The following is a 25803-nucleotide window of genomic DNA, read 5'->3' as shown; positions in this document are numbered from 1 at the left end:
CGTGTCACCGTGTGCTGCCTGCTGTGATGTTTTTCTGCTCTTTCTGCTCCGCTTTGATGCCAGACCCCCCCCCCCCCCCCGGCCTAGGCCGCCGCCCATCATCGCCGGTGTGCCCTGTGCCCTGTGCTGTCAGTCGCGACGTGGCTGTGTGTAACTCTGTAGTGTTTCACACAGGCTCATCACAGTGCCTGCTGTCGCTCCTTAGGCTCTCTGTAGCTTCTTAGTAAATGATTTACTGGAGGAATGGCTGCTGTGAGCCGCCCACCGGGTGTCCCCAGTGACGGTGACGTCAGCACCAGTTTAATGGGGTTTATGGCTCTGACGCTGCTGGGTCGGGCAGCCTTCCCAGGCACCCCCTGCTGGACTGATTAAAGCTCGTCAAAGGTCCCCTTTCTGCCGCCATTTTCTGTTTTTTGGCGCTTCTGCATTCAGTTTTTCAGTGCCTGGAATATTCTGGTATTTTTACCTAGAGTGTATGAACACATGGTGAATATTTAGTGTTAATGATTATCTGTATTGCTACTGTGTGTCACACATCAGGTCTTCCAGTTGCCGTGACACTCCGCCAGGCTGGGGACTGATGATTACATCAGAAAATACTGTCATTTTCGTCATTTAGATTTTTAAAAATCATTGTATTTTCTATATCTGTGCATCATCGGTCCATTTCCCCTTTATGTGTTTTGTGATATCAGAAAGCGTCCTCGAAATTAATATGAAGCGATGAACATATCCGTGCGCCATAATGAGTGGTCACCATGGAAACATGAGTGAGGCCTGTGAATGTCGCCTGCTACAGCCCCCCCAACACAGGGATGGGGGGGTCACAAATGTGTCTCGAGATGGGAAATATGGGAAAACGATGAGGATGGGAGGCATGAAACATCAGCAGAGGGCAGATCGACGACGGTGGCGGCGCCGAGCGTGTTTCCACGCCAAGGGCCCATCACGCTCACGCGTGTGCTGCTGCCAGCTCCCCATGACGCCCTTTACGCCGGCACGTGACGTGAGACGGCGGTCACTGGAGGAGGATCTCCTTGATTCTGCTGCATGTTTATGGGGACGGTGAGGAGTGTGTAACTCGTCTTCCAAGGCGTCGTTCTGAAAACACAGTCAAGGGATCATCTGTGAGAAGAGACCTCTCTACTGAAGAAGTGTCAGGCCGGATCAGAACCTCCTCAATAAGAGCAGAACGCTGTGCTTTTAGTTGCTTGGTGTTGCAGTCGGTTGCAGTGCCCCCTCCCCACCCCCTCCCCAGCTATGGAAATGAACCCCGCACTATAGATATTAGGGTGAGGACACGCTTTGCGGCCCCTTTCCGGCCAGCGTGGAGCATAGACGGCCTCTTGGCTCTCTGCCAGCGTTTGCAAGTCCTCCCCAGCCAACCAGATTCCCAGCCGCTAATCACCTGACCCTGAATTCCCAGACAAAGAAATTTTCAACATCCCCCCCCCCCCCCACCACCCATTTTTTTTTAACGCTAGCTCCTTTACCCCAAGAGAGGGGGCAAAAAAAAAAATGGAACCACACTGGATTTAAAGTTTGCGTGCACTGGAGTTTATGGGTATGTGAATTCCATTGTTTGCCTAATGAGATGCTGCTGTGTGCGTGTCTGTGTTTTAGCCTTGGTACAGTGAGCCTGAAATGCTGACTTAAGGTATTTCTGGAGAGTTACTACAGAGCATCTACTGCAGGCGACTTAAAGGGAAAGGGGCTCTTTGAGAGGCGCGGGGAGGCTGGAGCTGGCCAGGCTGCCGGGAGGAGGGCGGTTTGCGCAGAAAGGGCTGGCTGCTCCCGCGTGGAGGTGCCAGGCACCGTCGGGGATTGTTAGTCCCCCCCCGGTGCGCGCTCGGCTCTCCCGCGGCGTCGTTAGGAGCAGTGCTCCTTCCTGGCATCTGCCGTGTTTGCATGCTGAGCCCATCGGGCTTGAAGCTGCAAGGCTCACAACGGATATGCTCCCGGGCTGAGCTCGTGACATGCCACTGACTCACGTGTTCACGCTGTTGTTAAACTTCTCAAACTGGAGCAGGACCCGGCCGGGAGGAAGCTGGACGCTCCGTCCGTCTGCGTCGGGGTGAAGCGCTGCTGCCTGTGTCTTTTTGCAGGATGCGTCTCCATTTTTCTGGTTTAGAAACACATTAGAGATACTTTCTGCCTGCTTCACGTTGTCATTAGAGCTGCAGCTGTTTTCGGAATGCGCCCGGTATCGTTTGAGATGTAAATGCGGGACCCTTGCTTACATTCATTGGGTCCCTGAAGCAGAAAGATCTGGTGAAGATGTGAAGGACTTCAGGGTTTCAGGGCGATGGAGCTCCCGTTAGTTGTTCCAGGTGTCTGGTCCATGTGCCCGTGTGTGTGAAGGTGTCTGTTTCAGCTCACACGCTGCCCTCTCCTGGATGGGAGGTGCACTGGCTTCTGGCTCCCCTGCCACATGCCCACATGCCATGTTTTATAAAGTTCCCGATATAGTGTGGAAGTAAATGGAAAGCAGTGAAGGTTCTTCTTAAAGTTCTGTGTGAGTACACAACTGATGAGGTGTTTTACACTTGGGGAGCAGGAAAGGGGTTACTCTGGGACACCTATTCATCATAGGGTCCTCACACACACACACACACACACACCATATGCCTTTCTTTATTTTATATATATATATATATATATATGTGTGTGTGTGTGTGTGTATCTGTAAAATGCAATGTAAATATGAAGGAAATGAGTTCTGCAGCGACAGACACTTTCATTATTAAATAAGTCAGTGATATCTGAATGTTTCCTTTGAAAAGGTTTCCAGTCTGTCAGAACGTTGCACATACAGAACATATGTGCTGCAGCCAGTAATTCAGCTTGTCTGGATGCTGGACGCTAAGCAGAATCATCGCTGCATTATTTCTGTGGGGAGTATCATCTGACAGAGTGTCTTGCTCTGTCCCTGGCTGTTGCCGTGGGTCGGTGGGATGGCCACCCTGTCACCAAGGCCCAAATCCAGCAGCAAGGGACACCAGTCTTGTGTGGAATTTGTCCTGGACAGTTGGTATCCTGCTTCTCTCTCTGCAGTGTGAGTGTCCTAGGTGATGAGCAGTGAAACTGAAAACCAAAACCTGACAAGTCTCTTATTTTGAAGCCTTTAACCGACTTGCTAAACATAGCTCTTGATTAAGGTCATATCCCTACGGCTGGATGACTGGCACAGCCAAATTCCTCCTATCCAATGAGATCTCTTCGTAAGCAATTTGAATTATCTCTCTTGCTTTTCAGTATTGACACATTTTATACCAGTGCCACCATTTTATTTATGCCAAATGTGAAGCATAATGAAATGCATGTAACTTGGGTTGTGTTTATACGTTTATGACATGAGGATGCAGCTGGTGTCCTGTGATCAACTGGCATCCCATCCTGGGTGTCCCCTGTCCTGTGCCCTGTGATCACCTGGCATCCCATCCTGGGTGTCCCCTGTCCTGTGCCCTGTGATCACCTGGCATCCCATCCTGGGTGTCCCCTGTCCTAGGGCTGGGCGATATCATATCGATAGTATATCGCACATGCGCAATTATCACCGCCCTGGTCAGATGACAGACGAAGCATTTGGCCGGACGCCAGCTTTTTGGTGCCATACGGACATTAATTTACGCCCATAATTTGGTAAGAGGATTAGTAGTATGGCTTAAATATTAGTGAGTGATACCCAAAAGTTAGTAATCTGTATAAATAAGACATCGCGGTGTGGTGGTGCTTTTTGCAGTTCAAAGTCTGACATTTATTAAACATAAGGATATGCCATATTTATACTAATAATGACTTTTGGACGTCATACAAAGCCTCATTAATATTTTAGCCATACTACTAAACTACTTAAATTGTGGCCGTAAATAAATGTCCGTATAGCACGAATAGCTGGTGCATGGCCAAATGTTGTGCCTGTTATCTGAAGCCCTAGTGATTATTGCGTATGTGCGATATAATATCGATCTGATAATGCCCAGCCCTACCCTGTCCTGTGCCCCGTTATGGACTGGCAGCCCATCCTGGGTGTCCCCTGTCCTGTGCCCTGTGATCACCTGGCATCCCATCCTGGGTGTCCCCTTTCCTGTGCCCTGCGATTGCATATCATACAGGATGTCCCCTGTCCTGTCCCCTGTGACTGCAAATCGTACAGGATGTCCCCTGTCCTGTGTATTTTCCTGGACTGGAGTCCACCCAGGGTGTTCTCTACCGAGGCAAGCACCAGTCTTGCTGTGATCCGGTGCTGGATACGTGCTTATCGAAAATGGACGGAGTGAGTGTGTAAGTGACGTCCTGGGAGGTTTTGCCAGTAGGATGACTGACTGTGTTCTGCTAAAGTCAGGGCTGAGCGACGAGCTATCAGTGAAGCTTGGCTCACTGTGATACCATATCCTATGGTGTATTTTGGTTATTGGGGTTTTTTTCAGCCTACAGTCTGGAGGATTCAGCAAAGCAGCACCTCCTTGAAGATGCACAGAGATGTCGTACTGCTTGTATCTCTTATGATGATAGTTTCCCATTACCACAATGCACTGGAATTATTTATTTTTAACATAAACAGCTTTGCTCCCCTTTGAGACAAACACCTATACAGACACCCCTCACTTAACGACCTACCCATTTAACGACCACCCAGACTTACGACCAGCTCTCTCACCAGTCGGCATTGTACGCTGTACGAGAACTTTGATCGTGGAAACGGCAGCGTGGCGTCTCAACGCCAAGCGTCTCATCTCGCGTCACCCTTCCTCAGTCTGTCTCAGTCCCGTTGTCGCTCAGTATTCACTACATTTGCGCTCGCAGTCTCTGATTACCTGTATTTACAGTAGGTAAACCTAAGTGATGTGAATTACAGCTGATGTCCTCTATGCTGTTTATTACAGTACACAGTACACTAGTGTATAAACATACTAAAAATGCTACAAATAGTGCAGAGATGACAATAAAACCATATATAAAGGTGGTTGACACAAACCTACTACCAGTACGGTATGCTTGAAATTTCGGTAAGGGGCAGCTTCTCAACTATCGACCAGTTCGCTTAACGTTCTGGTCCTAGGAACGGAACTCGGTCATCAAGTGAGGAGCATCTATATATATATACACACAGGTGAGAGTGAAACTTGGGGTCACAACGCAGGGTCACCCATTTACCTGGCACCCCTGGGGCATTTTGGGGAGAAAAAGGGCCCTAGAGACCCATGACTATTTTGCCAACCGTTTGAAGCGGCAACCTTCCGATCAGTAGCACAGAGGCCTAACCTGCCGATGCCTGTGACTGTGGCAGCTGAGCGGAGCTGAACCGGGCCATTCCACTGCAGTCACAGGTGACAACAGATGGTAAAGAGCAGCAGGGGGTCCATCTGGGATGCCAGCAGCCAGCCCACTCCTCTGCTCCCCCAAGCTGTCTGAAGCAAGACCCCAGAGCAGTGGAAAGATCTTTCGGACGTCACTCATTCACTTACAGTAGTCCAGCTGCTTCCACTGGCTTTTAAACCAGGGCCTATCGAATCAGCTCGTACCTGTACATACTGTATATTGGGGTCAGTGCTTGCTGCTGAAATCACTGGCTCTCATCTTTACAGACTCTAACTGTATGATTTGATATACATCACCAATCAACAGTTTTTGCACACACTGAGATTTTCTACATTTGCATATTACTCATTTAACATTTACTAAAAATATACTGAATATGAATATTCTTTGCTAACAAATACATTTACAGTTCACCATTTGAGTAACTTTTTTGGGAAGAAAATGTTGTGTCTTTGATTCATCAAGGTAACCTCCTCTAGCAGTTATAACAGCAGGTTAAAGTTAATGCATTCTTAATACATAGAACATTAAATACTGCTCTGCTTTGTGGAGGCCATTCGGCGCATCAAGCTTGTTTGAGGAGAATTCAACTAATAGCTTAAAGTTGTTAAAATCTTATCTAGCTCTGATTTAAGGAAACCCAAGGTTTTAGCTTGCACTACACTAACAGGAAGACTAGTCCATACACAAACTGCACACTGTATAAAGAAGTGCTTCCTCAAATCCTGTTTAAAAATGTTCTCCTGCTAATTTCCACCTATGGCCACGAGTTCTTGTATTTGAACTAATGTTGAAATAACTTAATATTTGTTTGAACAGTATCCAGACCTGTTAGAATCTTATAAACCTGGATCATGTCCCCCCTTAGTCTTCTCTGCTCGAGGGTGAACAGATTCAGCTCAGCTAACCTCAAGTAGATTAATTAAACAGGATCTACCTCTCCTAAATCCATGTTGGCTATCCCTCAGAATGTTATTTGCATCCAGGTAATCTACCATTTTCACTTGGATTATAGCTTCCATTATTTTTCCAGTAATGCTAGTTAAACTGATTGGCCTATAGTTTGCTGGATTACTTCTATCCCCTTTTTTGAATATGGGTGTTATATTAGCATGCTTCCAGTCAGAAGGCACCACACCTGCAGATAATGATTTCTGAATTACTGGTAGTAAAGTTAAAGTTTGGCTAATAATATCCCTAATCTATTTTAAGACTATAGGTGAGATACCATCAGAGCCCTGTGATTTATTTATTCTGAGCTTAGCTAGGCTTTGTAGCACATCAGCCTCAGTTATACATATAATGGTCAAAGACAAAGCTGGATTAGGAATGTTACTCAAGCAAAATGATCATTACACTCATTAACTATATCGATTTCATTTTCATTTATAAGATCAATACTATACTGTAGATTATAGCCTTTGGCTTTTAGAGCTCTTTTGGAGTTAAAATATTGGAAGAATCTTTTAATGTTACCCTTAGCCTTTAATGTAAGCTTCCTTTCGACATTACTTTTAGCAAGTCTCATATTATTTACCTCAACCTGTAGACTTAGATACTCCTGCTTTATTCTGACATCATTATTTTCCATTTGTGGTACAGATCCCTTTTCCTCCTGATTGATTTTATTCTTAATTTCAGTAGTTAACCACCTTGGTTGGAGTTTCCTAGATTTAGTTTTGCTGGAAACAGGTATGAAGTCCTCCTGCGTTTGCAATAATGTGCTTTTAAAAAAATTCCTATGCCTCTTCAATTCCATCCAGTCTACAGATTCTAGTTTCAGTCTCATACCATTAATGTAACTAACAGTGGCGGAAGAACTGCACACAAGGCCCCGGGGTTAAACACTGATTGCGCACACGCACACACACACACGTATATGTGACAGCGCTGAAACGAGTTCTGAAGTGTGGGTGCATGAACACAAAAAACTTAACGAGAGAATTTGACTGTAAAGTTTTACTGGCTAAATTGCATTTTCTACGCCTTTTCAGACTGGAGGAGATTTGTTTGGCTATGCCTAGAAAACAACGTTGTTACCAGTGTGGAGACCGTCAGAGTTTTACCAAGGACAATAATTCCACCTCCAGCTGCCTGCCCATCTCATCCATTGCTGTTACAAAAATTACAGTGTATTGTCTAAGTGAATAGGGTGTAGGTTAATTAGTGTGCACGCACCGTCTTCCTCATTCTCATAATGCGCCCATGCATCCGGGTATAGCCCATTCAAATGTCAATAGCCCATTCAAATATCATGTAGCCTAACTTTTTATACAGTTTATACAGCACACAGTCCTTAACCTACTTTAAGGTATTTATTGATACAACCACATATTTCCCACATTTTGACATCAGTGATGCAGTGAAGATACAGTCTGTTTATTTCTTGACGCCAACCCCCCCCCCCCCCCATTAATCCGGGGTGGGGCCGGCACCTACTGTAGTTGAGCTGGCTTGCTCCCTTAAGTGGCTGGGTTAGTCTAAACTATATTCATATTTACAAAGACTACAATAAAACATCCTGAAATTTGTAGTCTAACAAAACGCAGTTTAAACAAGGTAGTCTACCTGGCGAAATTGCAAACAAACAAATTAAAAGGCCCACGACATATAATTGGGCTATATCCCTCAAAAAGCAGTTTTTAAGAACCTGGCCTACATGGCGGAATTGCAAACAAACAGAAGGCCTGCGGCATATAATAGCCTATTAACAGAACTTGCTCAAAGTTTTTTTTTCTTTAGATCCTACCCATCATGCACTGCAGTTTTTTGCAAATTCCATTTAATGGAAAACCATTAAATACAAAGGGAACAGCTTAGTTTGACTTCAAAACGTTACTATGTATTATATTTTAAGTTTGCTGTAGGGATTTTACATATTTAAAAAAAATAAAAATTACACCATACACCCACCATAATAAGAATGTATACCAAAAATGACATATATAAAATTGCAAGTCATGGTTGTAATGTAAGTATATTTTAGCTGTCAAGATATTGGGAGAAATTATATCAGTATAATTTTTTGTGTTTTTAGTATATGGGAGGGGCCTCTACGATCCAAGGGAGGGCCCAGGGGTGGTAGCCCTGCCCTTAGCTCCGCCCTGCTTCCTAACATGGTATATTTTCGTTTTGGATTTTACTCTTCAGACACTAAAATTAACCTCCAATTTCAACATGTTATGATCACTACTGCCAAGTAGATCTTAAACCTCAAGCTTTCAAGTCCTACCCTGGTTATTAGAGAACACCTGGTTGGGGATTAAACAGACAGTGAAAAAAAGCAATCCTGTACCAATTCCACAATCTCAAGTTCATTTGCAGTGTCCCACTGTATCCCCAGTAAATTAAAATCACCTATAATTAGGTGTTCTATGACAAATACCGACAATTAGACCATTTGAGTTTTTAGCATCTAGTTTTAGCTTCTGTACTTTTATTTTTAGCAGTGAGCTCCCTTGCCTGCAAGTTTTCTTTTACGTATACTGCAACACCACCTCCCTTCTTGCCCATCCGGTCTCTACGGAACAACGTATAACCATCCATATTATATTCTTCTCCATCATTGTCACTCAACCATGTTTCGGTTATTCCTATAATGTCATGAGAGTCTGGAGATTAACGCGTCTAAATCATACTCTTTCCATGTTTGACTTACATTTTCATTTATAGTTGTTCACTCAACTTTCCAATGCTTAACAAGAATAAAAAACCTGTGGTGTGCAAAAACTTTTGACTGGTAGTGTATTTGGTCCAATCAAAAACATGAGGACTGCGTGATTGTCCAATCAAAAACATGAGGATTGCAAGATGATACAGGCAGAAACATTTCTTAAGCTGATGTTGACATTAGCTACATTCAGAAGCTACTCTTTGCATTCCCATCACTCTCAAAGTCTTCATGCAGCATTTTTTCATGGTCTAACAGGTTTGTTAGTACTTATAAAGTTTGCCTCTGACTGCCATAGTGCCCCCCCCCTACCCCCACTAAGAAAATCCTGCAGAGGTTGCCGCTCCCTGAACAATACAATGTAACAGAAGACTAGTATTCTTCCGGTAATGTTTCACCCATAATATTTGTTTGAGCCTGGTTGTACTTCACGGAATGATTGAACCTTTGTTTGCAACTTTGAAATACTAATAAACCCATTTACCCTATTAAGTGGTTATTTTGACAACTGAAGAATCTGATCACACATTTAGAAACCTTTCTCTCACCAAAGCCTTTTTTACAATTTTGTTATTTGTTCAAATTTGATAATCCTGTCAAGTTAAGCTTAAGCTTTGAGCTTCTACAGATGCCTTAGAGGTGTTCATTTAAAAGCATACTCAACATGTCGAAATGACTCTGAGCTGAGGCAGCCATGAAAAGTCTGATGTTTTAGGATTAGACAGGATTGGTGCTTAAAACTGACAAACTGACAGAGAGAGGGGTCACAGCTGGAGGCTGGACCTTTTATTCGAACCTGCACAACTTCAGGTAGGCAAAGAATGTGCAGGAGAGTGTTCAGGAGGCCAAGGGAGAGAGTACCGGAGGGTACAGGAAATCACAGGAAAGTGCGGGAGAGAGTACAGGAGGGTATGGGAGGGAGAAAGGGAGAGTATGGGATAGAGTATAGGAGGGTATGGGAGAGAGAAAGGGAGAGTATGGGATAGAGTACAGGAGGGTATGGGATAGAGTATAGGAGGGTATGGGAGAGAGAAAGGGAGAGTATGGGAGTGAGAAAGGGAGAGTATGGGATAGAGTACAGGAGGGTATGGGAGAGAAAACAGGAGGGAATGGGAGGGAGAAAGGGAGAGTATGGGATAGAGTACAGGAGGGTATGGGAGAGAAAACAGGAGGGAATGGGAGGGAGAAAGGGAGAGTATGGGATAGAGTACAGGAGGGTATGGGAGATAGAAAGGGAGAGTATGGGATAGAGTATAGGAGGGTATGGGAGATAGAAAGGGAGAGTATGGGATAGAGTATAGGAGGGTATGGAAGATAGAAAGGGAGAGTATGGGATAGAGTATAGGAGGGTATGGGAGATAGAAAGGGAGAGTATGGGATAGAGTATAGGAGGGTATGGGAGATAGAAAGGGAGAGTATGGGATAGAGTATAGGAGGGTATGGGAGAGAAAACAGGAGGGAATGGGAGAGAGTGGAGAAGGGTATGAGAGGGCAAGATTATTTCATTTGTAATCCATTGAGCATGTTTTATGGTTGGGTTCAGTCTGTTCTCACTGGTCAGTGACAAAGCCCCACACTGATGCATCGGATTGCTTAACCCTCCTTTAGCTGCGTTTGATTTGTTTTATTTGTACAGCCTGGGATTTTCAGTTATGTTATGTGCAGTATGGTTGTAAACAACCATTTAAAGTTACAAAGTGGTATGTTTGAGCTACATCTTCATGCTAATAGGTCCTCACAATCCGAGAATGTGTGCAGTGATCTCACTATGAGGCAGGGAGGCCTCTCCTTCAGTAGAAGCAATATTCAGGTCAGGTCTTCCTGTGCTGTTGAGGTGGGCCCTGCTTTTTGGGCGTTTGCATTTACTTTGGCTTTTCAGTCTTTAAAAGCAATGGACCTTGAAGCTGAACATCTTAGCCTATAAAGGTCAAGGAGCTGTCCACCTCAACTCATGCCATTTCTGAGGACAAAACAAGGGGGGATGCATTATCGTAAGACCTTAGGGGCCCAGCCCAGAGACATAATCTGTAATTACAGAATTCTCAAACCTTGGATGCTTGTTAAAAAAACCATCCAAACGGCCATGTTTGGATTCATTTGGGGCTTCAGCCCCTACGCTTCTGATAAGTCTGGGACAAAAGTACCTCCAAGCCGTTTCATCACTGTCCTCATCCTGACATGTAATTACTGGTCATGTACAGGATTAAGCACACAAATAATGATCTCCATTTCACACAAATGGGCCATTGGGACGGTGAAGAGGAGGTGCCCAAAAGACCAGCTAAGTGGCATCTGTCAAGCTGTAACTGATGCTGCATCCCATAACTGCCTTCAATGTAGAATTATTGGCAGATAAAGACAGGGAACCCTCGCACAACAAGGGAAATTTCCAGTCTGTCCCTGAGGTTAAGGCCTTGAATGAGACCTCATTTGTTACCTTTGTTATGGCTGCTGCAGATGGTGCACCTCATCCTCAGAATAGGTGAGATTAAGATGTTCCACTTACCAGCTGTGGAGAAATCTTGGTATGTGTGGAAGCGAACTCTGTAGGGATTATTCCTGTACACTCTCAGTAAACATGTCACAAAGTAATTTTTCTTGCTGTCGTTCCCCTCTGCGAACTCCGTCTGGCTGTTTTCAGTTATTTTCAGGCCTTTGAAGGTTTCCAGGAACCTTCAACCTAATGCAGCGGTGGCCAATCTTACCCGCAAAGGGCCGGTGTGTATGCAGGTTTTTGGGGTAACCTTTCGGTCAGCTGTTCAAACCCGGGTGTGAGGACTCCTCAGACAATCAGTCCTCTAATTAGTAATATAATTAGGGAGCTGCAGCCAAAACCTTTGCGGATAAAACTGGCCATCCCTGACCTAACAAATACAGAGATCGGCTATTGTTTTGTATTTAATGTTAATTTTGGAAAATCGCCTCAACACCACCTGGACCTGGACCAATTGGATCATGTTATGAGTGGTGATGCCAGGCGTTGAAAGCCCAACAACCCAGTTCATTGTCGAGGGGGTCCATGAACCAACTTAACCTTTGTGTGCCTTTCTCCAGTGTCCTGCTCTGAAGAATGGGATTGGAGGGGCTTGCCTCTGCACATCTACCTCTGTAAATATGGCAACCAATGGCCGTCCTCTAGTAGTACTTTCTACAGAGCCAGAATTAGCTTTCTGCTTGCTTTTCCCAGGGTACCATTGGATTGTTAGCACTTTTTCATCACAGTCCTTTCATGAAAAGCGTTCGCAGTTCAAAACCCTCCATCACACAAATTACAGACTCGACTGACAAATGTAAAGCCACCCTTGTCTGTGAGCCGCCTGTGAATGATGTGACATGAAACAGGAGTCTGAGGTTCAGTAGCATGTTGTTCCTCGGACTCAAGACTGTCTCGGATATTGGTGTAGTTGTGACGTATGTGTGCACACAGTCGTTTTTAGTGATCATCTGTCCTGCAGTTACACTGTATGGAAATCCCTGAAAACCTTTGCCTTAATACACTTGGAATTTGGCTTTAATAAGGTCCGAGGACAGCTGTCAAAAGCCTTTGCCGTTTCCTAACTTTTACCCCAGGCACACTGGCTTCTGTTTATTTGGTTTTCGTTCTCTGGATTAATACTCAGGAAACCAGAGCTGGATCTCTCTTGGCACTCATACATGCAATGCTCAGGTTATGAGTCTGCATCGTTAACCACCACGGCCCTAGCTGCTGCCCAACGTTCACTGTCCTACAGTGTGAGATGATGCCAGTGTTTAAAGTTTCATTGTTGTTTCCTCTGTGCTTTTCCTGTATCAAGAACAGGCATATTGTTCAGGTCAGATCCTGACACATTTATAAGAACCATCCACACATGTACGTATGTATGTCATTTGCATGACTCTTTTACATTGGAAGTAAAATAATACCCTTGGCCAGAACCCATCCCCAAAACCTGGTAGTGACCCAATCTCTCAGTACCTACTTGGTGTCAGGATCAGTCCCTGTCCTGCCCCTTCTGTATGCCAGTTCCCCATTTGGCCAGCTGGTGTCGTTGGCCATCCTGTCTCCCGATGTTTCCCGGGTCTGTTCTGTTCCTAGTGTGTTTCCCTATTTCCTGGGCAGCTGCCAGGAAATGGGCTAATGGGCTAAGCGGGTGGCTGCAAAGTGAACATCATCTTCATCATGGGTTCGCTTGTTAAACATTTTTATGTTCCGTGCCCCTAGATTCAGTTGTGTATCCATGTTTATTATGGTTCCTTGTGTTTTTGTATGATTCCTTGTTTTTGACCTTGGTCAGTTGTCTGTGTTTGTATCTATTTTTGTTGTTATGTCCTGGTTCACCTGTATTCCCTTTGTCTCCAGTGAAGTCTTATTCCATAGTGTTTGATTGTGACTACTTTCACCTGCATGTAATTGTAATTGCCCCACACCTGTCCCTCGTCTTACCCTCATTATCTGTGCATATATGTGCCTGCCCATGCCCTTGTTTCTCAGTTGGTCACTGTGTTTGTAGCTGTTGTTGTTCTATTATAGTTATTCCTGTGCTGCTCTTATTCCTGTGTTGCTCCTTGCCTTAGCTTTTCTTGTCTGCCTGCTTTGTATTTGATCATTTGTGATTCCTTTTGTTTCTTGTTTATGAGTTGAAATAAAGTCCTTTGACAGTGTGGATTGTCCCAATGTTCTTCATTGTGCCCATTCGGGACAGTTGGCTATTGAGTGCAAGCGACTGTGGGCCTGCAGTGCTGAAAAACATTTGACAGGAAGATGCCCCTGTGTCTGACATTGGCCTGAGAGGGTGTGTCTCATCGCTGCCATGGCAGAAGGACAGGAACACATTGTGGGCTGCTTGACCCACCACACCAGGTTCTGGCCTTTTGCTGTACTTTTGAACCCGATTCTTGGTCCTCAGTGGCCCCTCTGTCTTCTTTAAAATGTCATTTTGTTTGTTTCCATAACCAGTCAGATTTGAAAGATTAAGCAGTAAGATTAATAATTAGGAATATTATATTTGTTTTTTTAGTTAGAAGAATTGTCGTCCAGACTGACATATGTGGACAGGGTAGGAGACACTGTAAAAACAATGCCAGTACCTAACACTAATGTCACTGAACACCGTATGTCATTACTCAGCAAATATCTAATGGAATGCTTCTCAGTGCTGATTTCATGTATAAAATCAATGGGCTGCCTGACACATTGAGTCACCGTTTGAATTTATACTCTTGTTCCCGCCCATACGGAGTTACATGGATGATGTCACCATACTCCTCCAAACAGCAGCGTGCACAGCAAGACTCCTAAAAAGGCTGGAGGAATTGCTAGCATGGACCCGCATGAAAATCAAGCCCACAAAGTCCCACAGCCTCTCAATCCGGAAAGGGGTTAGGAATGACAACATCTGTTTCACCGTGGATCATGAAAGGATTCCCCTGGTAGTGGAAAAACCAGTGCGAAGCCTCGGAAGGCTATATACGGCCATACCTGTCAAGTTTTGGATTTGAAAATAAGGGAAATTATCCGGCACCCACCGCGAGCCATCCCACCACCCCAGCCAAGCTCCAGTATCCCTTACATTTTAAGACAGGTGTACAAGAAATCTAAAATAACCACTTGTCATTTACATTTTATTTTCATTACACATTTTCTTTTAATTTCTCATGTTCACTCATGTGGCTCTCTGGCATTCACTAATGACTTATTATACAGATTTGTTGCAGACTTTGTATCCTTGTTGAAGTCGTCACAGAAGGTGAAAGTAACGTTGTTTTCCGCACACAGCATTGCCATTTTAACCTCCGCATTTATGACCTGGTTAATGTTGTAAATGACCTGCAGGCTACTGCAGGTGGCAGTTCTCGCGAGGCTACTGGCAGTTCAGTTTGGAGAGGCAGAGGAATTTTTTTAAATAATATTATAATACGGGAGATTTACGGGAAAATACTAATGGCGGGAAAGAGGGGTAAAATACGGAAGTTTCCCGGCCAAAACTTGACAGCTATGTATACGGCTGATCTTTCCGACAAGCATATGGCCTCAGCCATTACAACCCAACTCATGGACGGCCTTCACCAGATCAATCAGTGCTCCCTGCCTGGAAAATTCAAGGTTTGGTGTTACCAGTTCACTTTGTACCAACGCATAATGTTGCCACTGAAGCTGTGCGAGATCACCATGACAACACTCCTGAAACTGGAAGCAAAGGCCAACAATTACATCAGGAAATGGCTCGGCCTTCCCCGCTGCCTCTCCAATGCAGCACTCTGGCAAAAATATACTACAGCTCCCACTTCAATCAATCAGCCTGGGCTACAAGAAGGAGAAGGTGAGACTCTTATTCGAGCTAAGAGACTCAGCAGACCCTTTCTATCCAAAATGCAGACGTACAAGTCCGGACTGGTCGAAAGTGAAATGTAGCACAAGCAGTAGATATGGCCACAGAGAGGCTGAAACACCAGGAGATTGTGGGCTTTATGCAGCCTGGCAGAGCTGGATTAAGATGGGGAGCACCAGTGCTAAGATGGTCTAAAGCCAATAAGAAGGAGAGGAAAGATCTCATCATCTCCGAGGTGACCAAAATGGATGAGGAGCACTCCAAAGTTACAGCAGTGAGCCAACAACAGCAAGGCAAATGGTCCACCTGGGAAGCTGTGACCAGCAGGACCATTACCTGGGCGGATATGTGGAGCCAGGGCCACTTATGACACACTTCCCAGCCCCCGCAATCTTTACACCTGGTATGGCTCAGAAGAACCCTGCTACCTCTGCAGCTCCCCAAACCCAGGCCTCAAGCACATCCTATGCAGCTGTAAGGCAGCACTGACACAGGGCAGATGTAGATGGCAGCACGACAAAGTCCTGTGCAAGCTGGCTGAGCTGCCGGAGACACGGAGGCTGGAGGTAAACCGTGCCAGGGATGGATCCAGTTCATTAGGCAAGTGGGAGTAACACAGCGCAGCACCAACGTAGGGTTCACCCTCTTGTCCCCGGGGGGAGAGTGGCAGCTGATCTAGGTCGCCAGCTGAAATTTCCGGTCGAGATCACCAGTTCACCCCTTCGCCCTGACATAGTGCTCTGGTCAACACCCGCCAAAGTAGTCATTCTGGTGGAGCTGACCGTCCCATGGGAGGAGGAGATGGAGGCTGCCTATGAGAGGAAGAGAGAGAGGTGTGCAGACCTGGCTGCTGCATGCTCTCAAGCCAGCTGGAGGGCTCTTACATCCCCGGTGGAAGTCGGGTGCAGGGGCTTTGTTGGAACATCCATGCAGCGGCTCCAGAAAACCTTTGGTCTCACTGGCCACAGGAAGAGGAGAGCAATGCAAGATCTAGCTCATGAGGCAGAGCAAGGGAGCTTCTGGCTCTGGGTCCGAAGGAAGGACTAGGCGTGGGGGAGAGAGGGATCTTAGGGCAGGCTGCAGGGAGCGTTAGGGAGACGTCCCTTTCGCTGCTCCACCACCCTGAGATGTTCAGTGATGTGTGTCTGACAGGCACATGTGTTTGTAATGTGTGTCTGAGATGCACATGCATCTATGATGTGTGTCTGACCTGCACATATGTTTGTAATGCATGACTGACCTGTACATGCATCAATGGATGGATGAATGATACGTACATACATACATACATACATACATACATACTCACACTCATCCCCCAGTGTGTCATTATTCTGTGAGGAGAGGCTCACCCTCCCATGCGTCATTAATCTGTGAGGCAAGGCCCAACCTCCCGTGCATCTTTATTCTGTTAGGACACACTCACCCCCCAGTGTGTCGTTATTCTGTGAGGACATACTTACCCTCCTGTGTGCTGTTACTCTGTGAGGACATACTCACCCTCCAGTGTGTCGTTATTCTGTGAGGACACACTTACCCTCCAGTGTGTCGTTATTCTGTGAGGAGAGGTTCACCCTCCTGTGTATCGTTATTCTGTGAGGACATACTTACCCTCCTGTGTGCTGTTACTCTGTGAGGACGTGCTCACCCTCCAGTGTGTCGTTATTCTGTGAGGACACACTTACCCTCCAGTGTGTCGTTATTCTGTGAGGACACACTCACGCTCCAGTGTGTCATTATTTTGTGAGGACACGCTTCCCCTCCAGTGTGTCGTTATTCTGGTAGGACACGCTCACGCTCTAGTGTGTCATTATTCTGTGAGGACATGCTTCCCCTATAGTGTGTCGTTATTCTGTGAGGACACACTCACGCTCCAGTGTGTCATTATTCTGTGAGGACATGCTTCCCCTATAGTGTGTCGTTATTCTGTGAGGACACACTCACGCTCCAGTGTGTCTTTATTCTGTGAGGACACGCTTCCCCTCCAGTGTGTCGTTATTTTGTGAGAACACACTCACCCTCCAGTGTGTTGTTATTCCATGAGAACGCACTCACCCTCCTGTTTGTTGCCCGATTGCAGGCAGAGAAGAAGGCCCAACGCATTGCTGTGATGAACATGATGGAGGAGTGTGCTGGCTCACAGCTTCAGAGGGAAGAAGAGATGACCCCAGTGGAGAGCAGCCCCCCTCTCCCTCCCCCTCCCACTCCCCCGCAGCAACAGCCCACAGACCCTGCCTCCCCCACCGTGGCAACCACCCCGGAACCTGTCCCTGTCGGGAGCGGGGACAAGGGCCCACCCAAAACCATCGACACAGAGCCGGAATACGAGGTGAACCCTTTCACCCTAACTCTAACCTCATAAATTACCACCTTATGGCATTTGTGAACTGAATACCAATCACCAGCACAAAGAGTATCACTACTGAGATTTACAGATATTGGTTTGTAACATGAATGCAGTACATGAAGAGGAATCCATTAAGAAACTGTTCTGGCAGCCTTGAAATTGTAGTTAATTTTTATCAGTATTGCAGTTTTCACTATTTCTTGAAAGTGGTTAAAGAAATCCCCAGACTTTACATCACAGGAATCTAGGACTGATTTGTGCTGTGTTTTGTGGTGTATATGTTGTGACGTCTCTGAGAAATCAGGGGTGTGTTATTGCAAAGTGCACAATTTAAAATGGTGAGAAAACATTGGTTTGGTTTGTTTATGCAGTTGTCCAAGTAGACCATGGAACATTTTGAATATTTTAATGTCCTTATTTTTATTATGCCAACTTATACAGACAGTTCTTGACTGATGTAAGTAATCAGTTCCACAAGCCCTTACATAAGTCAGATTTTACCTATATGACATCTTTTTGTGTTCGTGTTTCTGAAAACCCTGTATATCTCGGATATTTTTTGTTCAAGTGCAAGTTTACTTCAGTCAGCTGCCTGTATTTTGGATGGTGTTGGATCGCCTTCGGGTACTAGAACCCATTATGGCTCTTTTATGTGAAGACATGGGGGCGGTGCCATGTTTCAGTGGGTGGGGGTTTCCAGGTCACTCTGCCCAATGGGTGTGTTTGTCACAGGATGGGCGTGGCTTCGGGATTGGCGAGCTGGTCTGGGGGAAGCTGCGCGGGTTCTCCTGGTGGCCCGGCTACATCGTGTCCTGGGTGGCAACAGGTCGAAGTCGGGCCGCAGAGGGAACCAGATGGGTCAAGTGGTTCGGTGACGGGAAATTCTCCGTGGTGAGTACGAGTGCGCTCTATCCTTTGGGGTATTGATCCAGTTCTTGGGTCATACACAGGTGCTGACACTCACCAGACACACCCGGGAGATCTGGGTAAATGACAGTGTGTTACAGCTGAATCAGACATGATCTCCTGCACATTTCACACGGTCTTGGACAAATGGACTGTACCTCACCACCTCATTTAGCAGAACACCATTGGACTCTGCAGGAACTCCTTTCAGACCACAGTATACAAGAATCGATCATGGCTAACGAGAAATACAGTTTAATCACTACTTCAGTACTCACTCGAGGGTGACTTACAGTGCAGCTATTGTGTTTTTTTATATGTCTTTCCCTAAATCAATTGACTATATTTCCCTAGAGTTATATAAATTGGTCGGAGTTTGAAATCCCAAAGTGATCTCGAGAAATGCAGTGAGGTGTACTGATCTCCATATTGCACGGAGAGCTGGGACTGATGGATCCTGCAGTTTGTAGTTGTGGGGTTTATAGTCATTGGGGTTTATGGTAAAGGTGTAAATACCCTTTGTGTTAATGTGTAAATGCACGTCATACTCCCCCTGCAGGGACTGTGTGGTAATGCTGCCTGGTCACTGTTGTGCCTTTGAAATGTCTGTAACCATCCTGGCATTCAAAGCAGCTCCAACTATTGGAAAGTGAAGTTCTACATGAACTGATAAAATGGTCTTCTGGCTGATTAAGACCAAGTTTTCCCACATTTGATTAATCAACGAATCTTTGATTTCATCTGGCATGCATTCATTGCACTGTGAGATATGCCTGCAATCACTGAATGCCCCTTCTGCCCCTGACAGGTTTGCTTGGAGAAGTTGTTGCCATTAAGCTCCTTTTCAAATGCGTTTCACCAACCCACCTACAGCAAGCAACCCATGTACAAGAAAGCGATCTACGAAGTCCTGCAGGTGAGCCCCACCACAACTCCAGTGTTCCAGGAAGCACAGGGCAGTAATCCACTTTCTACGTTATTGGTGTTTGCACTGAATCTGGTGATTCCATGCTGTCAAACCCTATACAGTGCTCTCCTGTTCAGAACGACTACAGCTATAACCTCATACAATGCTCTCCAGTGCAGAATGCCCAGAGTTATAAACTGATACAACGCTCTCCAGTGCAGAATGTCCAGTTATAACCCCGTGCAGTGCTCACCAGTGCAGAATGCCAACAGTTAGAACCTCGTACCGTGCTCACCAGTGCTGAATGACCACAGTTATAACTCCATGCAGTGCCTGCCAACAAGTGGTGCTCGAGATTTTGGACCCCATGAATACACTTTCCTTTACGTCACCCCTGCTTGCCAGTGAACTGCAGTTGGAACCCCATGCGGTGGGACTCACCAGTACAGTTAATGACAGTGAATAAGCTAGATCAGTGACCACCCTACTTCAGGCTCCAGTGTAACAGACTGCACCCTCACAGGTGGCCAGTTCTCGAGCTGGCAAGATCTTCCCTGCCTGCCCAGACAGTGACGAAGGTGACACATCCAAGTCTGTGGACCTGCAGAACAAGCAGATGATTGACTGGGCCATGACTGGCTTCCAACCCACTGGGCCCAAGGGCCTGGAGCCTCCCCAAGGTGAGTGCCCCCCTCACACGCACACACACACGTGCTCAGGGCAGACTCCACCCAGCTTTCAGTGTTAGCTGGGGCCACCCTGTCTTCAGCTTGTGCTTTGGCTTCTGTCACTGCTGTTCCTGGCCTGTGACAGTGCTGACAGCGTAACCGTCCAAGGCTGAGGGGAAATCTTCAGCAGTCTCCAAAGAGCAGAGATCGGCATCCACATAATCACCTTTGAGAGACATCTGTTGTGTCATATGCTTCGATTTATTTTTCCTTGATGTGAAAGTAATTTTATATTTGTTTTTTCATATGTAGTTTTAATGCAAATGCATGAAATTTCTTTTCCTTTTATAGGAAAGTATTCTTTCCACTTCTGAGAGATGTGGAATAGCACAGTTTAGCGTTAACTTGCAATGTCAGTGTCTTATCATGTAAATGTTGGGAAAACCTTAGTTTACTCGAGTCCACAGTCACTCGGTAAATTGACAGGAAAATTGTTTGTAGTCAGAACAGTCCGATGATCTGTGGTGAAGTCATTCCCAGGCTGACGAGTGTACATATCGCGACCCGAGAGGACTTGAGGCGAAATTAACAGCCTGTAAGCTGAGTTATTGTCTCACTTTGCCGGCTGTGGCCGTCTCATACTCAATGGTCATCTCTGTGCCTGCCCACCATAGAAGAACGCAACAAAGAAGTTTACCATGAGATGTGGATAGAGCCTGAGGCTGCCTCTTACACCCCGCCCCCTCCAGCCAAAAAGCCCCGTAAGAGCACAACGGAAAAACCCAAGATCAAGGAAATTGTCGACGAGGGGACTCGAGGTAGCTGATATTCTTCGTACTTTCCGTGCTCAGTTATACTGTATCAAAGGGTAACCCTTCACATTAACTGCACTTTCATATTGCATTCATTGTGTATTCATAAAACATTCAATGCACCTTCATAATTCATTCATAATGCATCCATAAGCAGCATGTAAGTATACCTTAATATCCCAACGTAACTTAACAGCTTTAATTTCTCGCACACACATCACACTGTCTATGAATGAGTCCAACAGCAAGAACGAAAATGATTATGATTGTTTTGGAGAGCACATGCAGAGCTCCTGCAAAAGTAGCAGCGGTAAACTTTAGACTAATTTTTTCAACCTCTAACTAGATAATGTTAAAATTTCATGTACATGCATTGTTAAATCGCAAGAACTGCAACAGTCAGCTGGGTTCAAACCATTCACACCTGCACTTAATGTTTCCCTTCCTTTTGAAGGTCACTTGATGTCATCGTCCGATTCATGAGAAACTGTCGGATAAGTTAACAGTCATCTCTGGCATTAGAAAATTGCTTCTGCCCTTTACCTGGCTGGTTTTTGGTTATTGCCAGAACCTTCTGCTTCACATTCTTCTTGTGTACTGCTGTCTTATATTATATTATATTATATTATATTACAGTATATTATATTATATTATATTATATTATATTATATTATATTATATTATATTATATTACAGTATATTATATTATATTATATATAAACAATTCCTCAATGAATCTTAAGATTAATCGAAAGATTACTTGATCATTGTTATTATCGAGTGACAGCCTTAAACCAGTCCAATGAAGAAAAAATTACGCATCCTGATCTACAGGCCCTAGTAAAAGGGGAAGCTACCTCCTGATGTGGAGTTAAATGTCTGTTTGAGTCTGTATGGAGGAGCCATGAACCAAATCAGCTGGAATAATGTTCAGGTTCTGTAAGTGCCTTGATATTGTTCAGGTCCGGTAGGTGCCGTGATATTGTTCAGGTCCGGCAGGTGCCGTGATATTGTTCAGGTCCGGTAGGTGCCGTGATATTGTTCAGGTCCGGTAGATGCCGTGATATTGTTCAGGTCCAGCAGGTGCCGTGATATTGTTCAGGTCCGGTAGATGCCGTGATATTGTTCAGGTCCGGTAGATGCCGTGATATTGTTCAGGTCCGGCAGGTGCCGTGATATTGTTCAGGTCCGGTAGATGCCGTGATATTGTTCAGGTCCGGCAGGTGCCGTGATATTGTTCAGGTCCAGTAGATGCCGTGATATTGTTCAGGTCCAGTAGGTGCCGTGATATTGTTCAGGTCCAGTAGATGCCATGATATTGTTCAGGTCCAACAGGTGCCGTGATATTGTTCAGGTCCAGTAGGTGCCGTGATATTGTTCAGGTCCAGTAGATGCCATGATATTGTTCAGGTCCAGTAGGTGCCGTGATATTGTTCAGGTCCAGTAGGTGCCGTGATATTGTTCAGGTCCGGCAGGTGCCGTGATATTGTTCAGGTCCAGTAGGTGCCGTGATATTGTTCAGGTCTGGCAGATGCTGTAATATTGCTAAATACAGAAATTGCTGTAATAGTATACAGGTTCTGTTGGTGCTGTAACAACTTTCAAGGGAACAGTGTGTGGCTCTGTGGGTTAGGACTCATGATCAGAAGGTTGTTGGTTTAAAACCCACAGTTGGCTGAGTGAAATCATCATGGGGCCCTTGAGCAAGGTCCTTAACCTCAATTGCTCCAGGTACTGTCTGAGCCTGCTTTCTCAAGTGTACATCTCTTTAGATAAAAGTGTCTGCTATGTAAATGAATGTTAACATTCTGTAGTGCTGTAATGACGTTCAGGTTCTGTCTGTACAATAACGATGTCCTTTGGTTCCATAGTAGTGCCCCAAGGGTCTGTGTTGTTTGCACCTGAGCTTTCAGTGTCTGACTGAACACCTCTACTTCTGTTCTTCTCCCACCCCATTCCAGAGAGACTTGTGTATGAAGTGCGGCAAAAATGCAGGAACATTGAAGGTAGGTTGTGATTGCTGTCCTTCTGAAAGGCTGCTTTTTCTGCCCTCAAACCATCTCTTTACCTGCTTGCATTTGGTTTCTGTTAGATCATCACTGTCTGTGCATGGTTTACTGCACAGAAATTCATAGATGTTTCAGATTTTCACCTGAAGACTGAATGTTAGCCAACTTTTCAATTTTAATACAATTTGGGCCTCTGGTCTTCTGTCCCCAGCAGCTGTTTGGTGACTGTGAGCTAACTGGCTTTTTTCTCCACAGACATTTGCATCTCTTGTGGAAGCCTGAGCGTTTCACTGGAACACCCACTCTTCATCGGCGGCATGTGCCAAAGCTGCAAGGTAAGGCTGAGCTCCCTGGCAAGTAGGGCTGAGTCGCCGTCGACTATGTACCTCGCTGGTTAGCGGTTTGGGCTAGGGGTTAGTAATGGAGGTCATGGTTAGCAGTGAGCATTACCAGCTAAGTCGCGTTCAGCCATGTATCTGCGTTGGTTAGTGGTTTGGGCTAGGGGTTAGCTATGCAGGTCATGGTTAGCCGTAAGCATTAGCAGCGGAATCAACAGTTCTAAACGGAGCTGGAGTTCCACTGAGAATCTCCTTAAACGAGCGGTATGATAGGCTTTATGTGTATGCTGCAGCGTGTGGCTCTGGGTTAGCCAATCAGCCCAATGGTGTGTATTGCAGAACTGTTTCCTGGAATGTGCATACCAGTACGATGACGACGGCTACCAGTCCTACTGCACGATCTGCTGTGGCGGCCGCGAGGTGCTCATGTGTGGAAACAACAATTGCTGTCGGTGAGAACATCTGCGCTCCCAACGGAGAGCTTGTCAGCATCCTCTCTTATCTGCAAGGTCTCCATAAAGCTTCGGGTGTCCACACCTGGTTCACTTACACCTGTGGTTTGTGACAGCAGCACGTTTGACGAGTCTAGTCGGACTTTGTCGGGGATCGGTTTTGATTGGCCATGGTTCTCCTGCAGGTGTTTCTGTGTGGAGTGTGTGGACCTTCTGGTGGGACCAGGCGCGGCCCAGGCGGCCATCAAAGAGGACCCGTGGAATTGCTACATGTGTGGCCACAAGAACATCTATGGGCTGCTGAGGAGGCGCGACGACTGGCCCTGTCGCCTGCAGCACTTCTTCGCTAACAACCATGACCAGGACTTCGTGAGTGCCGGCTTATTGGGTCGGATCTGGCTACTCCAGCACCAGCACTGTGGCCTCCAACCCAGGCATTCTTTCTGTGTTTTCCAGGAACCACCAAAGCTTTACCCACCAGTTGCCGCTGAAAAGAGACAACCTATTCGTGTCCTCTCGCTGTTTGACGGCATAGCAACTGGTGAGATTGCCCCCCCCCGGCCCACATCTAGCAGATTTTTATTTGAAGGCTTTGCATTGGGTCAATCCCGATTTGGCAGAAACTGCATAAGATAGATAATCCTTTGTTAGACTTTAAAATTGGGAATCGCTGCAAATAGCACTTCATTCCCAAAAGTTTGTCAGGAGGAGTGGGAGCAGTTTAACCTTCTGTATCAGTATGACCTCTGACCTTTTGGCAGGACTGCTGGTGCTAAAGGAGCTGGGGATTCAGGTGAAGAGGTACATCGCCTCTGAGGTGTGTGAGGACTCCATCACTGTGGGCATCGTGCGGCACCAAGGCCGCATCATGTACGTGGGGGACGTGCGGAACGTCACCCGAAAGAACGTGAGTGGTCCTCTGGCGCCGTGGCCTTTGCCTTGCTGGCTGCCTTATAGTCAGGGCCTCTGCACACATTTCCAGGGCTTGGGGGTAATCAATCAACCATATTGTTCATTTTATGCGTTTCGAGCCCCTTATTCTGAGACCCAAACCATCCTTAATACATGTTTTCATTCTGATTTGGCTTTGAGTGATATGAGGTCCGTAAAGGCAGCATGTTCCTCGCATGTCTGCATCCTGATGATTCTTCTTCTGAATGCTGGCGCTTTTTGTATGTTGGTTCTTCTACTGAATGTTGGTGCTTCTTCCCACAGCCCTGGGGAACAAAACTAACCGCCTGATAGATAGTCAGTCTTGGTCGGGGGTTAGAGCTGCTCAAATGAAATATGCAGAACCTTCTCTCTCCTTTTGACAGATTCAGGAATGGGGCCCCTTTGACTTGGTAATTGGTGGAAGCCCATGTAATGACCTCTCCATCGTCAATCCTGCAAGGAAGGGGCTCTATGGTATGCTGTCTCCCTGGCTACAGACTGCTCTAAGTAAAAACATGGTTTAATCGTTAATAAGTTATTTAATAGCAACATTGCGTTGGGTTTGCACTGAGAACCTTTGAGAGCACAGATCCTGTTATTGTTAGTGTTTAGGAGACCAAAGGACAAACACGAAAAACTGTGCAACACGAAAAAAGGTGCATTATTTAACTGTGAGTGGGTGGATCAAAGTTACTGAATGTTGCAAGGATTAGGGGAGAGTTAACCTGCAAAGGTGTGAAGTCTCTGTTTGTCCATGTACAACTTGAATGCAAGACTGTCTGTCCGCTAAATAGGCTTCCTCATTCAAAAAGAAGTCACTGGTTCCCCAATGTTCTGCAAGCTCTTGCTCTGGGACCTTTGAGACATTCACCGAAGGGGTAAAACTAATCTTGTGCTCTGTTTCCTAGAGGGCACAGGACGTTTGTTCTTCGAGTTCTACCGGCTACTCCATGAGGCCCGTCCAAAGCCAGACGACAACCGGCCCTTCTTTTGGCTTTTTGAGAACGTAGTTGCCATGGGCGTCAGCGATAAGAGGGATATCTCTCGCTTTCTGGAGGTAGCCTAACCCGACACTTGTTTTTAGCCATAAGTAAAGGTTTAGCTGGTGTCCTTGGTTGGAGCAGAAGATCA

At 45.8% G+C, this 25803-nt stretch overlaps 1 protein-coding gene and 1 long non-coding RNA gene across 6 annotated transcripts in view; one reads left to right on the top strand and one right to left on the bottom strand.

Annotated features, from left to right (window-relative positions):
- Window positions 1-25803, top strand: part of LOC111851525 (DNA (cytosine-5)-methyltransferase 3A) — a 112349-nt gene that overhangs the window by 77198 nt on the left and 9348 nt on the right. For all 5 annotated transcript variants that reach the window (XM_023826533.2, XM_023826532.2, XM_023826529.2 and 2 more), the window contains 13 exons: window positions 17381-17629; window positions 18380-18538; window positions 19362-19469; window positions 19984-20140; window positions 20803-20946; window positions 22902-22946; window positions 23205-23284; window positions 23627-23739; window positions 23925-24108; window positions 24196-24280; window positions 24501-24646; window positions 25056-25146; window positions 25581-25729. In XM_023826533.2, the coding sequence (XP_023682301.1) occupies window positions 17381-17629; window positions 18380-18538; window positions 19362-19469; window positions 19984-20140; window positions 20803-20946; window positions 22902-22946; window positions 23205-23284; window positions 23627-23739; window positions 23925-24108; window positions 24196-24280; window positions 24501-24646; window positions 25056-25146; window positions 25581-25729 (1710 nt within the window). The remainder of the gene's footprint in view (window positions 1-17380; window positions 17630-18379; window positions 18539-19361; window positions 19470-19983; window positions 20141-20802; window positions 20947-22901; window positions 22947-23204; window positions 23285-23626; window positions 23740-23924; window positions 24109-24195; window positions 24281-24500; window positions 24647-25055; window positions 25147-25580; window positions 25730-25803) is intronic.
- On the bottom strand, window positions 104-2366 carry LOC111851526 (uncharacterized). Its single transcript, XR_002840030.2, has 3 exons — window positions 2241-2366; window positions 1992-2122; window positions 104-1101 (listed from the first exon to the last, which is right to left on the bottom strand). It is a non-coding gene; the product is annotated as an uncharacterized lncRNA (long non-coding RNA).

Source organism: Paramormyrops kingsleyae, chromosome 19, assembly GCF_048594095.1.
Source record: "Paramormyrops kingsleyae isolate MSU_618 chromosome 19, PKINGS_0.4, whole genome shotgun sequence".
Taxonomy (NCBI): domain Eukaryota; kingdom Metazoa; phylum Chordata; class Actinopteri; order Osteoglossiformes; family Mormyridae; genus Paramormyrops; species Paramormyrops kingsleyae.
The sequence above is the reverse complement of the archived record's forward strand: the minus strand, read 5'-3'. Positions and strand labels throughout refer to the sequence as shown.